This window comes from Maniola hyperantus, chromosome 9 (assembly GCF_902806685.2).
Source record: "Maniola hyperantus chromosome 9, iAphHyp1.2, whole genome shotgun sequence".
Lineage (NCBI taxonomy): Eukaryota > Metazoa > Arthropoda > Insecta > Lepidoptera > Nymphalidae > Maniola > Maniola hyperantus.
The window spans coordinates 11,288,369-11,304,658 of NC_048544.1; the positions used below are offsets into that span (position 1 = coordinate 11,288,369).

Below are 16,290 nucleotides of genomic sequence, written 5' to 3' on the forward strand. Positions count from 1 at the left end.
CATACCTACCTAGTATTTTGGTATTTCATCTGACATCTATGCAAATATGCGCTTGACCTTATTCGACTCCCCATCACCAATGCCTACACCGCGCTGATTCAGATAAGTATACTGATATCATAGACTTATTATAATGGACTTGTATTAATAAAGGTCAGTGGATAAGCGGCAGTCGCGGAACGGAAAAACTGTGTATAAGCCCAATAACTCTTCCGGCTGAAAAAGAAAACAAAGACAAACCAAAACATACCAATAGTACGCGACAGGTTGAGTTAGCAATCGGGGTATGAGGCGGGGGTACGCCCCGCACGTCACCCACACCGGGTTAGGGCGGGAGCTGTGCGGGGCGTTCCCACCCCGTTTGCCATCTCAACCTATCGCGTGCTATAATAGGTAACTACAGTACGCGCGGCGAGAGTTTGGCTTTGACCGTTATTGCGCAGAAATCAGAAATTGGGTATCAACGGGCAATTAGTGGGGTGCGGGGCGGGTGTGTAGGCGCACGCGGTGCTCTGATTGGCGCTCCACTGCTCCAGTCGTTCCCTGCCTCTGTTTGTACAATCACGTTCACAAGTGAATTGCTATTTTCGTTAATTGTTTATTGTTGTCGATTGTTATTATTTATTGAGTTTGTTTTTTTATGTTACATGTTAATTTTAATGTTAATTTTACATGTATCTTGGAATAAATAATTTTATTAAAAAACAATTATTTAGAATTTTCATCGCTGTCTCTGTAAACTTTAAAAGGAAATAAACATTTTATATAAGTAAAATAACTATCAATAGTTTTAATAAATGAAGAAGTTTATCTATTTCGTATTATTTTCTAGCATTATTACCACTGTACATGAATTTTGACCCACTCAAATATCCAACCTGGTACATAAAAAAGGAAAAGTATTGTGTGCGTGACAGTACCCATGCGCAGTAATCCCCTCCACCCGAAGGTCAAAGCCAAACTCTCGCCGCGCGATCTGTACTTGTAACACGAAGAAATCACACCATACATATACCTAAAAGTCCAGACTTTGTGATATTATGATAGTATTTCATGGAACGTAAAGATCCATATTAAACAGTTTTCTATACACATATAAAAGGAAAAGCTGACTGACTGACTGATCTATCAACGCACAGCTCAAACTACTGGACGGATATGGCTGAAATTTGGCATGTAGATAGCTATTATGACGTAGAAATCCGCTAACACGGGATTTTTGAAAATACAACCTAAGAGGGTAAAATAGGGATTTGGAATTTGTATAGTCCACGCGGACGAAGTCGCGGGAATACGCTAGAAAAATGTAGCGTCATCGTTTTTAAAATAATATCTTTATTTACAAAACAATATACAATATTTACATAACAAATGCTTATATAGTATTTATAATGGCGGCCAATACAACGTGACTTCATTATGTGCCGACTCCGGAACCCATTTCAGGTATTCATCCAACAAATCTGTAAAAAGACATTTTACAAATCATTTGTTCGTTCGAAAAATAATCTAAATTTATAAAAGGAAAAGGTGACTGACTGAATGACTGACTGACAGCTGAAATTTGACATGCAGATACCTATTATGACGTAGGAGTCCGCTAAGAAAGGATTTTTGAAAATTCAACCTCTAAGGGGGTGAAATATAGGGGTTTGAAATTTGTGTCGTCCACGCGGACGAAGTCGCGAGGATAAGCTAGTTAATTATAAAGTTGATTACAGATAACAGAATTCTGGAGAATCTCTCTCTCAACACATGTTATAAAAAATTTGAACTTTCAAATTTTTCATAAAAAGTAAACTTATTGAAAAAGAAAAATCCTATTACAATGTAAAGGATTATTGAAATGATAAGAAAGCTTGTCAATGAGTTGCTTAACAGCTTTATGATAGTTCTAATATGTATAAGTGATTTTGTAAAGTGGTGATAATAAAAAAAAAACCCCGGCTGAGTTTGTTGTGGGCTCTTCTCAGACCTGGGTGCGTTTGGAACCCTCTAGCTTTAGTTTTTAGTTCTTGTAAAAAATATTATTAGTATTTCGTACGACTGAGATAACGCTCTACGAAGCCGAAATTAGCCGACTGTCTCTTTCTAAAGATCGATGTTCATCACTTTTGACCGTGTACACAGTTTAAAAATAGCACAAACTTACAGGTACTTTGTTCTTTCCACGAGTTTGCCAACTGATCTCTAGTGCCAACTCGTCTTGATATTAAAGTTTTCAACAGTATTTCCGTCCTTGGCTGAAGTTTTGCCCAACTTTTGACCATGGTTGACGGCGGTGACAGTAAGGAGCTAGAGTATTTCTTGAGTTTTGGAAACACTGTGCCTTCCAGTAGGAATCTTGCAAACCATCTGTGAAAGACGTTCCCAAGTGAATAAAAATCGGTTAGGTGCGAGTCAGACTCGCACACGGAGGGTTCCGTATAGAATATACCTAACTCTTTTAGTCATCTATTGTGATTTAAAAAATTCTTTTTTTCGTGAACACATTTTAATTTTTCTTTGTGATGTAACTACAAATTTACGGTTTTCAGATTTATTCCTTTACTTGTGCTAGAGACCTACCTACCCGAAAAATTGTATGATTCTAGGTCAACGGGAAGTATCCTATAGGTTTTCATGACAGACACGACAGACTGAAAGACAGAAATACAGACAGGCAACAAAGTGATCCTATCAGGGTTCCTTTTTTCCTTTCGAGGTATGTAACCTTAAAAACAGCCCCACCTCCATTCCCCTCTGCAGTTATGCGTTGCGCTTTAAGCACACTGCAACGGAGGAAAGGACATCCCCTTTTTTGCAATCTGTTAAATTGATTATCCTGCTTAGTGCTTATATTATAAATGTGAAAGTGTGGATGTTTGGATGTTTGTTACTCAATCGCGCAAAAACGGCTGAACGGATTTGGATGAAATTTGGAATGGAGATAGATTATACCCTGGATTAACACATAGGCTACTTTTTATCCTGGAAAATCAAAGAGCAGGATTTTGAAAAATGTAAATCCACGCAGACGAATTCCCGGGCATCAGCTAATACATAATATAAGTTTCTTACTTGTATCGTTCTATTTTATCGGGAAAGTCGATCTCAACTGTAGGCAGTTCCCAGGAACTCTTCCCGAATGTCCCTTTGAATTGACACTTCACACGACCTGACTTTGCGTCGTACCTTGGTTCAGGATCTGATAGAGGCTCACCTGTTGAAAAAGTTTTATTTAAGGTGGAAGACACGGTCTGCCCGTGAAATTCAAATTTATTTGGTTTTTCGCATTTTGTAAACTAATAAAATAAAATAAAATAAAAATCTTTTTTATTCAAATAAACTTTTACGAGTACCTACTTTCGAATAGTCGGATGCATCTACCACTGGTTCGGAATGCCTTTCCTACCGAGAAGAACCAGCAAGAAACTCGGCGGTTGCTCTTTTCAAATATTTGATATAGATACAAGATTATGCCATGTATAAAAAACTATTTGCAGTCTTGTGCGTTGCTGGAACGAGCTGCAGGCCAAATCCACGCTCTTTTATCATTAAGATAATCCAAATAAGATTAAGATATGCCAAAGTAGGCTTATGGCATTCAAATTGAGCCCCTAGCAGTGTCATTTTCACAGGCTTTTATAAAAATCTTTACTTGAAAGTGTTCAGTTTAAGAAATTAGTCAAAATAATGAGTTTGACGGCGTGGTACTCACAAATTAGTCATTATTTTCATTTATTTTGTCTCGTTTTAACTCTGTCTTAAGTCTTAGCTAAGTCAGAGTGCGCTATATAGATCTCACCCTTATACATACAACCATAAAAAACATACCTAAGTTACATAGCTGAGGTACGTATACAGGCAGCCATTCTGGTTCAATGGCTGCCACATTCCTCATAACCATCTTCCTTTTGTCCTCACCACCGGTCTCGTACAGTTCTTGGTATATCACCCACTCCGGTATCACCTTGCGTAGGATTGATCCAGAGTGCAGGAATACTGGTTCTTCTAGATTCGCGCAGTGGTACGCGTATTTGAATTTGCGTTTATCTTCGCCTGTAAAGAGTCTAATATTATAAATGCGATGCCAATACGCATGTGTAGTTTGTCAGTTGGTTTGTCCTTCAATCACGCCGCAATGGAGCAAGGCATCAACGTGATATTTTTCATGGCTATATTACAGACCTGGAATTCCCACAGGATTTTTAAAACCACGCGGACCAAGTCATAGACATGGTACATAGATTCGATAACAAAACAGCTTAGACAATGCAGTTTCTAAGTTGTATTTTAGATTAAACCAAAATATTTTACGGCTCAATAATTTAAACGGGACCCTATTACTAAGACTCCATTGTTCGTCCGTCTGTCACCAGGCTGTATCGCATGAACCGTGATAGTTAGTTGAAATTTTCACAGGTGATGAATTTCTGTCGCTGTTTATATATCAACAATTACTAAAAAAACAGAATAAAATAATTATTCAAGGGGCTCTCATACAAAAATGATTTTTTTGCTCGTTTTTACAGATAATGGTACGGACTACGGAACCCTTCGTAAGCGAGTCCGACTCGCACTTAGCCGTTTTTTGGTGTCAATAACACAAATTAAAACTCATAATAACTTATAGTCACGATTTTAAAAACTAGTAACGGGCCGTAAAGTCTTTACTTTTTAAAATACTGTATGAAGCTTAGTCTTTACTTATCAAAATACGAATGTATGCAGCTTTACCTATATCAGATTTTTATGTAATATTATGGTATAGTTTACTAAAATACAAAGTAAAGATACACTACTTACCCTCCTTTACTTCTTCAAGTCCAATCTTCCTCCCAACTTGGTCCCCCAACCCACTGAGTAACAACTGTCTCAACAACCTGGCTTGCTTGTCGTCTGGGGGTTTCATCTCGGGGTCTATAGTCATGTCGATCCCTGACACACTGAGATTGATTTCTGATGTCAGTTGTTTGCGCAGCTTGCGTATTTCTTTTATGGCCTGTTAGGACAAAAAAAAATCCATTTAGGCCTAACTTGATCTTTTGAGACGCTATGTTAGTCCGTATTATTGTACTAAATGATGCGCACGACTTTGTGTGAATTTAGATGGTTTAAAACTTTATAGGTATTTAAAAATTAAAACCTGACTACGATCGTCTTAATAAATTCTGAAATATTATAGAAAAAATTTCATCAGACACTCGATACGATAGCAAAATAAAATTTGAGATTTCCACCTTTTTTGGGTGCAACATCCGCCATATTGATTTTGTTCATTTTTATGTGTTTCTCAAAATGCATTAATATCAGATGCCCGCATCTTTAAAAACCCGTGGGAACACTTTGATTTTCCGGGATAAAAAGTAGCCTACGTCACCCTCCAGGTCTATACCCATGTAAAAAATCACATCAATCCGTTGCTCCGTTCCGACATGATTGAAGGACAAACCAACAAATCAACAAACAAACAAACATTCGCATTTGTAATATGGGTAGTAATACATTATTTTGGAACACTATGAATCACAAACCTTTTCCCTCAAGCCATACTTCGCGCAGAACAATTCCTCTTCCCCCTTCACAAAGGAGTATTCCGCCGCGCCGACCGCTCTCAGTAATACTCCTGGATCACCCAATAATAGGGTGTTACCAGTTGCAGGCCAGTTGTCTGCTTTACCGGTCATTACCTACAAAAACCAAGACAATTCGAGTTATACCACAGTTCACGACAAATGCGAAACTTGTAACAAAACCTCAAGGCTTCACCTACACTGGCAGGCGGCAAATGTAGGTAGAATAGGTAGGCTATGAAACGACTAGGTATGTGACATGGGCCATCGTAGTAGCGTATATTTGAAACCGAGAATTTCCTCCTCTAGTTCACTCTAGTTAGTTTATAGGTATATAGGTATAAGTCCCGCAAATTGCTATTGCGCTGGAACCATGTCATATTAACATCGAAATGACGTCATTTTGACGTCAACCGAAATAAAAATATACCATCAGCTCGAAACTTCAGTCTAGTGCTGACGTCACTAAAATGGCGGCCACGCGCATGAGCAGTGTGCGGGATTTATAAGGCTCCTCCTGCGCGATTGCGGTAGAATGACAGCTACAATGTCGCATTCGCAATCACCTCTGATTGGTTGAGGCTCGCTCACTATTGGCTACAATAATTTATTGTTGCAATAAGAACACCATAAATTCAGCCAATTACAACAATTGCCATTGTAATAATGATTGATGCAGGTTTTACGAAATCGACCAGCGGGTTACGGGAGAGTGACAGTTGACATAAAAATCAAGACTTGGCCAACGTGGTGGACTATGGTTTAAGCCCTTATCTTATAAGAGAATAACTGTGCTCAGTAAACGATCGACAAAACGTTAAAATGAGATGAATAAACAACACAAATACTTACCTCTTGCTGTGATAGCCTAGTGGTTAGGACGTCCGCCTTCTAATCGGAGGTCGGGGGTTCGATCCCGGGCACCCACCTCTAACTTTTCGGAGTTATGTGCGTTTTAATTAATTAAATATGATTTGCTTTAACGGTGAAGGAAAACATCGTCAGGGAAACCTGCATGCCTGAGAGTTCTCCATAATTTTCTCAAAGGTGTGTGAAGTCTACCAATCCGCACACGGCCAGCGTGGTAGACTATGGCCAAAAACCCTTCTCACTCTGAGAAGAGACCAGTGCTCTGTAGTGAGCCGGTGCTGGGTTGATCATGATGATGACTTACCTCTTGTACAGTGAGAGCGGATACCAAAGCAATGGTGTACGGCAACAGGTTGAATTGATGACTGAGGGCCAACATCTTGCCGTATCGCGGCAGTAAAGGAAAAGCTGATACTGCCTTACCGAGCTGTGTTACTTTCAGTACCTGGAAACAGAATCCGTTTTTTACCCAACTGTAGTTTGGGACAGATCGAGATGGTATTCGGGGAGGGAACGCCCCGCATACCCGCACAGCCCATGCGCTAACCCGGTGCAGGCGAGCGCGGGTCACGTGCGGGTGTGCGTCCCTCCACCTAATACCCTGATTGCCATCTCGACCTGTCGCGGACTATACTACTATTTCTGAACTCTAACCATCAGCAAGTTGGAGTGGCAATGGGCAAGTCATGCTTGTCGTAGAAGCGATGGCTGTTAGAGACGGAAAATTATAGAGTGGAGATCGCGAACAAGTCTGTAGTGTGGGGCACCCTCCAGCACGATGGAGTGCGACGATATACGGGAGTGGAGACGGGGGGAAGAGAGTACTTTAATTATTGCATTTCTTTGTAGATTCGTCGTTCGGGAATGTAGATGATGGCTTGGCAAATAGAATAGAATATATGTTTATTCAAGTAAACTTTTACAAGTGCCTTTGCATCGTCAAATAGTTTAATTTACCACTGGCACTGGTTCGGAATGCCGTGTGTGTGAAAATATGAGTGTGTTGTCTGACTCTAGGTATTTTAGCTGTACTTGTACGCTTTCTATGGTGGAGACATTATGTCTGCACTACTCGTAACTGAGGCGTCGTTTCACGTAGGCGATTCAAAGCGAACACGATTGCGAACTTCGATAGGTATGACACTTTGTTGTTTGGCGCGTCGCTTCACGTTCTTGCGCGTCGCTTCACGTTCGCGTCAAGATCGCTCACTCAATCTTTCCAAAAGTTGCAAGTCTCAAAAATGTGGTGTTGCCATATAAATATTCAATAGAACATGTACTCGTAATTCGAAGTGTAAGAAAAATTACCTCCTCATCGTCTCTCCTATTGTTCCTAAATTCAGGCTTCTCCAGAATACCCAATACTTCTAACCGTTTTTCGGCTAAACGCAGTTGCAGTCTGTCAGGAGCAGTCGGATACGGGAAGTTTACTACCTGAAATATATCTACAGAGTTAGTTTTATAACAAACTATCTTATCCCCACGATTTCGTTCGCGTGGATTACGCAAATATCAAACCTCTATTTTACCTTTTTATGGGTTGAATTTTCAAAAATCCTCTCTTGGCGGATGTCTACGACATGCTGTGCGTTGATAGATCAGTCAGTCAGTCAGTCCTTTTGTTTTTATATATATAGAAGATCTACAAGCACACTGTGGCAGTTACCCTTGACAACAAGTAAATTTGAAGATTTCTTTTCGAAATGTATTTAGAGTAACAGTTTTTTAATCAAAATAAAACTACCTACTTAATTCAAAGATTAATAAAAAAAGAGATCTGTGGCAAGTGGCAATCGTCAAATCTAATTTTCTTAAATTTGGCTAGTTTTCGAGTGAAATCTATACACGCTGCCCAGTCAATACTATGCGTTTCATTAGTAGGGTCCCAAGACGTCGATTACTGATTAAGAAGAAAAACTGCTGCAAAACTGTAAAATGTTCACTTTTTTCTTACCTTATCAATACCCATGCACTTCATCATAAGCACCAGGTCGTCCACAGGCCGCCTACACAGGTCGGGCTCGTAATGCGGCACACAATCGTGTTGGAACACAGCACTGCTGTACAATCTGTAGGCGTGGCCTGCGGACGTACGTCCCGCTCTACCGGCCCGCTGCTCCGCGCTCGCTTGGGACGTCCATACGATACGCCAGGCGCTTGCGCCCGTTGTGTGGTCGTATACCCTACAAAAAAGTGTAGGGTTAACCGACTCTTTGTGTTTTTCATCTTTTGTGAAGCTGTTCTTTGCAGTAAAACAAGCGTTCATACCTTTTTGAGTGAGAGAGAGAAAGAGAAATAGAGAACGAGAGAGGCAGAGGAGAGAGAAGGATGGGGAGGGACATAGAGAGAGAGGGGGAAAGAGGGAGATAGGGTGGCAAATATAAATTAAAAATAGAAAAGAGATTGAGAGGGATCATCTTTTTCTTGCCAGCGTTGGAAGACCATGCACTATAGCGATGGAGTGACAGCTCTCTGTCACTCCATCGCTATAATGCATGGTCTTCCAACCATGCGATCCATTCCATGGTCATCCTTTGAAGGATGACAAAAAGACGGAAACAGAGAGGGGGGAAGAGAGAGAGAGGGAGGAAGAGAGAGAGGAAGAAGAGAGAGAGGAAGAAGAGAGGGAGAGCGGGAGAGAGAGGGAGATGTCTAACTCACCGCATCTTCTTCTTGCCAGTGTCCACCACGTACTTCACGCCGGGTATAGTGAGCGATGTCTCTGCCACGTCAGTGCTGACAACACAAAGCCTTGCTCCGACAGGCGGGGGTTCAAACACACGCGATTGTTTAGCCGAACCCAGCATGGAGTATAGCGGCAACACCCACAGGGGTTGTCTACAGGACTTGATCACTGGAGTAAGACTGTCCTCTTCAGCATCTAAAAAGGTAGCAAATAATTATTGAGATGATGCTTATGACAATAATAAATTATTTTTTTGTAACTATTAGACTTTGTAAGTATATTAAAAATTGTAAAATTCACTTCCGCTGCTAGTTTTAAGTTTCCTAACCATTTTAAATTATCGATTTAACTAAAAAATTACATACGTCAAATGTGTATAATGTCACATCTACGTCAACTTCCTATAAAGTATAAAAATATCACACAAATCTTGTATTGATGTCTTGTGAACCTTCGCCCTTTTGCGTTGATTAAAATGCATAGCAGTTCTTATGGATCCTGTTAAATGATCACTTCAACAAACCTGAATCACTCAAATGTCCCTCGCTGTCTCCGTCACACACTAAGTCCGCCTGTCCGTCGTCTTCAGGCATATCATAATCGTCCAAGTTGATTTTTGGCATCGTCTTGCCCTTTTTTTTAGCTTTCCTTCGTGCTTTGCGGATGCGTTTCATTTCTTTTTCTACCTAAAATAGCAAATCTGAATATATAAAAGGAAAAGGTAACTGACTGACTGATCTATCAATGCACGGCTGAAACTACTGGGCGTACGTAATACGTAATGCCTACGTCATAATAGCTATCTGCATGCCAAACTTGGCATGCAAGTCCTTTCTCAGTAAGTGTATACATTATAGAGAGTGATTTGAGCTGAACCATTATTGGTATTGGATTGTGTTTAGGTAGTATGACACTGTGGTTAATTCCGTTGTACACAATCTCTAAACTAAATTAAAATGGCATGTCTAAATCTATTGCTATCCCTTTCATAATGTTGCTTGCGGAAAAGGATGGCACTAGATTTAGAACTGTTAAATTTAGTTTAGTTTAGAGATTGTGTACAAGAGAATCGTCCCCAATAACGCTAAGTTTTTGCTAGCGTTCTGGTTACACCCTGTATAAATGTATAAAGATAGCAATTAATTATTACCTCATCATCATCAGATTCAATGTCTTCCGGTTCAGAATCCAATGCAGTATCTACTTCATTAGCTGTCTTCTTGGTGATGAGTTTTGAATAGTCCACATCTTTACGATACGGGAATGACGCTCTTAGTTTACGCACTAAGTAGTTTACCTACAACAAATTAGTGTTATTAAAAAACATCTAAGAGGCAAAACGAATTTTCTGTATTTTATGAATTTCAAGTTCTTAAAACCTGAAACCTTTAAAATGCCGGAAAATCAAAGTGTTCCCACGGTATTCTTAAAGGTCCATCCGTCCCATCCGCGTTTAACCGATTTATGTGAAATTTGGTACAGAAATCGCTTGTGTCCCGGAAATTGACATGGGCAACTTTTTATCCCGAAAATTTAAATCCATGCGGACGAAGTCGCGGCCATCAGCTAGTTGCAGATATATTTTTGGTAGGCGTTACCTCTTGCTGTCCAGTAACAAAAATCAGAATCCCTCCTTCCGGCAACCTTGTGTGTATTTTTACAGTTTTCTTGTAAGCTTCTTTCAAATAATCGCTATACGTGTTCTTATTAAAATGAATCGTCACTGGGAACTGTCTGGATTCTACCTATAAACACATTCCACATTAAGTTCAAAAAAATTGATTAGATGACCCAGTGAAAAGAAGTACGAATGCGGCAGAAAGTAATGTACATCGACCTTTAGGAGATAGCAGATTAATTGTAGAGCGTTGTCTCCGTCGTTGAGACCGACAAAACGTCATACAGCTATGAGTGGGGTACATGGCTCTACAAAGCCGAAATGTTATTCTAATGGCCGATGTACATTACTTTCTGCCGCGTACTGTAAAATAGAAGGAATTAACATTTTACAAGTAAGTATCTCTGCTTGAGCGAGAGGGGCTATAGTAGCCACGCTAGTTGCTTATCTGTAGGTATTTTTCTGTGGACAGCTCAGTATATCCGGTTCCACAGATGACCTTGACTACCTCTAAGACCGGTTCACTTATGCGCCACATGCCGGAATAAATTGGCAATGTCGATCCCCATTAAACCGCGCATACGCGCACTATCTTGTTTCGTTCTTTAACTTGAACAACACGGCTGGCACCTCGTTCTTACAAAATCACTTGGGAAGTCCTCGGCTTCGCCTCGTTCCTCCGATATTCTCGGCCGGCAATTGCTTTATTTCCGGTGTGGACAGTAATGTACTATATAGCAAACATACCTTAATAACTGGTGGTGGTACTTTAAACAGTCTAGTATTTTCTGTAAAGTCCTCAACTCTCAACGTAGCAGACATTATGATCAACCTCAACGGCCTGCCTCTCTTGCGTCTCAACGGCACAATCCGTGACAGCAATCCCAATAGTATATCTGTATAAACACTTCTTTCGTGCGCCTCGTCTATGATTATTACCGAGTACTTGCTTAGAAGGAAGTCTGATTGAACTTCTTTTAGGAGAACACCTGAAAATAAAGACACGAGTAGTATATTAAACTAGCTTATGCCCGCGACTTCGTCGGCGTGGACTACACAAATTTCAAACCCCTATTTTACCCCCTTAGCATTTTCAAAAATCCTTTCTTAGCGGATGTCTACGTCATAATAGCTATCTGCATGCCAAATTTCAGCCTAATGCGTCCAGTACTTTGAGCTGTGCGGTAATAGATCAGTCAGTCGGTTAACTTTCCTTTATAATATATTGCTGAAGTCCCCCTCCTCCACCCCCCACTAGTTGGAAAGACGACATCAAACGAGTCACAGAAACTAGATGACGCCCGCTAATTTATCCGCGTCGATTTTAGTTTTTATTAAATGCGTTACTCAGATTATCTGGGATAAAAAGTAGTCAAATTCCGTTTCCGGGATGCAAGTCCTAGCAAAAAGGCTTGCCGCAATTTCTTAAATCCAATTGCCAAATTTATGTTTTTTATGAATTCCATGGGAACTCTTTGATTTTCCAGGACACTAATAGCCTATGTCTTTCCCCGGTATACAAGCTATCTCTGTACCAAATTTCTTCACACTTACCATCAGTCATGAACTTGATCTTCGTATCCTTACACACGTTGCCCTCGAATCGCATCAGATACGACACTTGCTTGCTCGTCAACCCTAGCTCATAGGCGACTCTGCACGACATAGCTACAGTCGCAACTCGCCGTGGTTCAGTCACTCCTATCATTTTAGACTCTGCGTAGCCCGCTTCGTAAAGGAATTGGGGTAACTGCGTTGTTTTACCGCTACCTGAAAAAAGATTACCAAGCCGTGATTGGTCACGTGAGCTGAGAAATATACTTACGGCAGCGCGCACCTTCTACAGCATACCTATTGTCTCTTATGAGAGAGAGGGAGAGAAAGAGAGACGGATAAGAGTTACGCAATAGAAAGGCGCGTTTATTAAATTTTAGGCTGCAGCACTGTGTGAACTGAATTGCATTTCACTGCGTCGTAACAAGTGTCTACGAACTATACTCGCTCTTTTATATGAGCGACAATATGCGTTGCCCAACTAATGAGGTGCCGCGATGTCGTTCGTTTGTTTTTTTGCGCCATTCATAAACATACTAAAATTGAGAGTTTGCTAAAATTAATAGTTTCGTATCTTTAGGAAAATGTTAAAGTAAGAATAAATGTTACATACCAGTTTCACCAGCTACAATAACAAATTCATTTTCATTAACAAGCTCCATTATCCTCTGTTCCTCACCCAGAATTGGCAATTTCAGCCTTGCTACCTGCACTTTAGGATCCCTTTTGACTTCAACATGTACTGTATTGTGTTCTAGTACAGGTTTTTTGATTTCTTTCACATTTTGCTCATCTATTTCTACTTTCTTTTCGTTAATCTGTTTATCTGGTTGATTTGTATTTTTTTTGGTATTTGAAGATTCTACATTAACTGGCTCTAGTCCATTTTGTTCAACTTTATTATTTTCAACCAAACTTTCGATTTCTTCTTTGCCATCACTTTCATGATCATTTTCAATGACTTCTGGTTCATCATCATCAGATTCTGAACCAGTTTCATCATCAGAAGATTCGTTAAGACCTATTATATTGGGGTCATACTTTTTCTTTTTACTACTGTCTGAGTTTTCCATTCTCAGCAACCTTAATCGCTTTTTTGCACCTGTAAACAAACACATGTTTAATGCTGACTTATGTTTGCCTCAATCATACTTAATATCTGATCTAAAACTAATATTATAAATCCGAAAGTGTGTTGGTTTATTAAGCAATAATCCTTGTCCTTCAATCACACTGCAGCGGAGCAACAGAGCAGCGTGATTTTTTGCACAGATATAGTTAATGACCTGGAGAGTGAAATAAGCTACATTTTATCCCAGAAAATTAAAGTTTACCATGTGATTTCAAAAACCTGAATCCACGCGGATAAAGTCTTCAAGGGACAAACAGGCATCAAGAACAAAATGGTGGGGTTCTGTTTTTGGGATTGACTCAGGATGGATGCTGATAGGACTTTAGGAGCCTACTGCATTATCCCAGTAAAAACCCCGCCAATATGTGATTAATGGAAGGGATTGTAATCTTCTGCAAAGAGGACAGTAATGTGGATAGGTCACATATAAAATTACCTGCAATGCTACTGAATTTTTTCTGTTCAGTAGACTCTGATTGCGCTTTTTGTACATTTTCCTCCAATTTATATTCATTCAACTTGCGCAGCCCAAGTGTCTGAACAGCAGATATAGTTGTCAACTGTTTCACTTCTGCTGGCGTTGCTTGTACTAGTGCTAGAGATTCAAGGAGTGCTGTCCTCTAAAAATATGAAACATTATACACAATTAAGTAGTTATTATGTAGTTATAAATAACTAACAAACTAGTTTCGAACCCTTTATGGTCCTTTTTCAAAGAGCGACGAAGTCGCGACGCAACGCAAATGAGACTGCGAGCCGTACAGTCTACAACCTGCAAAGGCACGCTGTGAGGGGGGCATACTCCGACTAATCACATAAGTCTAGTCGTTAGTTATTTTTATATATGATGGACATCACTCATGATAGTTTAAACATCAAAATATTACGTAGACATATAGGTACAGTGAAAACTTTCTGTAAGGAATTACTCCATGTTTTGCTTATAGGGAGGATCATAATGTTAGATGCAATTTTTAATAGTCTATACACAGCCTAAAACTCTTCTAGTTTTTTTTTATTAAATTGAGTTTACACTGTATTGATAAAACTCTAATACAACATTTAGAAGGACAAAGGATATTATAAGTATATCATATCTCAACAATTTAAAGGGTTCTGGACCCTTTATATTGTTGAATAGGAATTTTAAAATTTTACAGACAAAATCTTTTTTATAATAATTACTTACATTTTCTTTTTTCTTCTTCTTGTCCACAATCTTCTCCAACCTTTTACGCTGAGCTTTCGAGAGAAATCTTGTCTTTTCTTTCTTATCTGTGACCACTTTTGTTTGCCTTTTCTTTGATGGCAATGCCAACAAATTGCTGGTATCTGCAGAGCCATATTCATTGGTTGCAATATCAAGTTTTATCTGAAAAAAAACATGATCAAAATAAATTTAAAATGAACTACTGTGGGCCTCTTTAACTCCAACTTCATGGATAAGGTTAGACAGCAAACCAATGTTCTAATGTAGACAGCACAATAAGTAATATAGGACACTTTCAACTAAGCAGAGAAACATTTGATCCGCAGATGTGCACAAAAGTGTAAACAATAGTTGTTATTGAGAACTTCTTTGTTGGTTATTGAACGATTCTTCAATTCAAATAACGTTAGATACTAAACTGCAGTGGGGCCCTTATATAAATAATTTATGGAACAGACTTAGTTCTACTGCATATGCGGTTAAAAAGATTCACCAGTTGACAGACATCGAAATAGTGAGGTTAGTGTATTTTAGTTACTTTCACAGCATTATGTCACAGCTATTATAAATGTGCATCTGTCTGTTACCTTTTTACAGCTCAACCATTAAACAGATCTGGACAAATTTCGACAGTATCAATTCATTGGTTACACAAAATGCATCCTGGAAACGCACAATATTAGGTATGATGTTTGTTGAACCAGAAAATCAAAGTCCCACGGGATATATTAGTAACCCCGCATACATGCTGATGAAGTCGCGAACACTACTAAATTTAGTCTAGCTAAATAATTAATAAATCATTTATAAATTTGATAAAAAAAACATAAGCTCCTACCTCATTCGTCTGGGAGTCGTCGATGCTGGTTTTGACTACTTTACGTGCTTTTGCGTTGTATCTTTTTCGGCCCATTTTAACCCACGATATGGCTGTTTATTTAAACAATCACTATTAATTAATAGCTCACTAATATTCATAAAATTAAATTAAATTTAAAACATGTTCTTATTCATGTGCTTTTGTTATGACATTTAAATTTTTAATTTTTACTTTTAAAGCTCTCGCCACATTATCCAATCAAGATCCAATCCACAGAGTACTTTTTACATATGATCCAATCCACAGATCCAATCGTTGTCCCAAAGAGCTCTCCCGTCTCTGGAAGTAAAGCCGGATCGGATAATTTGAAGCGCTTGAAAACCTGACGTGTGAATCCACTTTTATCTGTGACTTTATCCATAGACTCGACAGGCCGATTGCGAATCGACTGCATCTATCATTTAATGACAGCATCAATGTCAAAATATGGTTTTCTGCAGGCCGATTGCGAATCGACTGCATCTATCATTTAATGACAGCATCAATGTCAAAATATGGTTTTCCTATCACGGTTCGGTGAGACAGTCCACAAAGGATAGATGTGGACAAAAAAATGTTTTGACAGTTCATTTACACTATCGATAAAATTTATTGTATGAAAAATGCTATTGCGGACGCGTTTTGAAGTTTGATGTCATATAAGAACCTCGACAAATGTTACGTCAAATGAGGTTTTCATTGAAACAACTCGAGAGGTGTTTTTATCAGTGACATAAGCTATCCGCAAATCGTTTTACTACTCATATTAATTAAAATAAAGTTATGAAAGGGATTAAAAAATGCTA

At 39.2% G+C, this 16,290-nt stretch overlaps 1 protein-coding gene across 1 annotated transcript; it reads right to left on the reverse strand.

The window, feature by feature from the left end:
• Window positions 1-1,317: 1,317 nt before the first annotated feature.
• Window positions 1,318-15,714, reverse strand: kz (putative ATP-dependent RNA helicase kurz). Its single transcript, XM_034971503.2, has 19 exons — window positions 15,464-15,714; window positions 14,605-14,787; window positions 13,852-14,035; window positions 12,897-13,385; window positions 12,284-12,499; window positions 11,477-11,718; window positions 10,710-10,856; window positions 10,262-10,408; window positions 9,635-9,797; window positions 9,087-9,306; window positions 8,380-8,608; window positions 7,734-7,859; window positions 6,730-6,870; window positions 5,517-5,672; window positions 4,789-4,984; window positions 3,817-4,041; window positions 3,061-3,202; window positions 2,153-2,355; window positions 1,318-1,463 (listed from the first exon to the last, which is right to left on the reverse strand). The coding sequence occupies exons 1-19, from the start codon at window positions 15,536-15,538 to the stop codon at window positions 1,387-1,389; spliced, it is 3,561 nt and encodes a 1,186-aa protein (XP_034827394.1). The 5' UTR covers window positions 15,539-15,714; the 3' UTR covers window positions 1,318-1,386.
• Window positions 15,715-16,290: the final 576 nt, after the last annotated feature.

Excerpts from the sequence above, each read along its gene's own strand:
- kz (XM_034971503.2), bottom strand. The coding sequence starts at position 15,538 with ATGGGCCGAAAAAGATACAACGCAAAAGCACGTAAAGTAGTCAAAACC. Across the intron at positions 13,386-13,851 it reads AAAATTCAGTAGCATTGCAG|GTGCAAAAAAGCGATTAAGG; the intron begins GTAATTTTATAT and ends GTTTGTTTACAG. Across the intron at positions 10,857-11,476 it reads TACCACCACCAGTTATTAAG|GTAGAATCCAGACAGTTCCC; the intron begins GTATGTTTGCTA and ends ATGTGTTTATAG.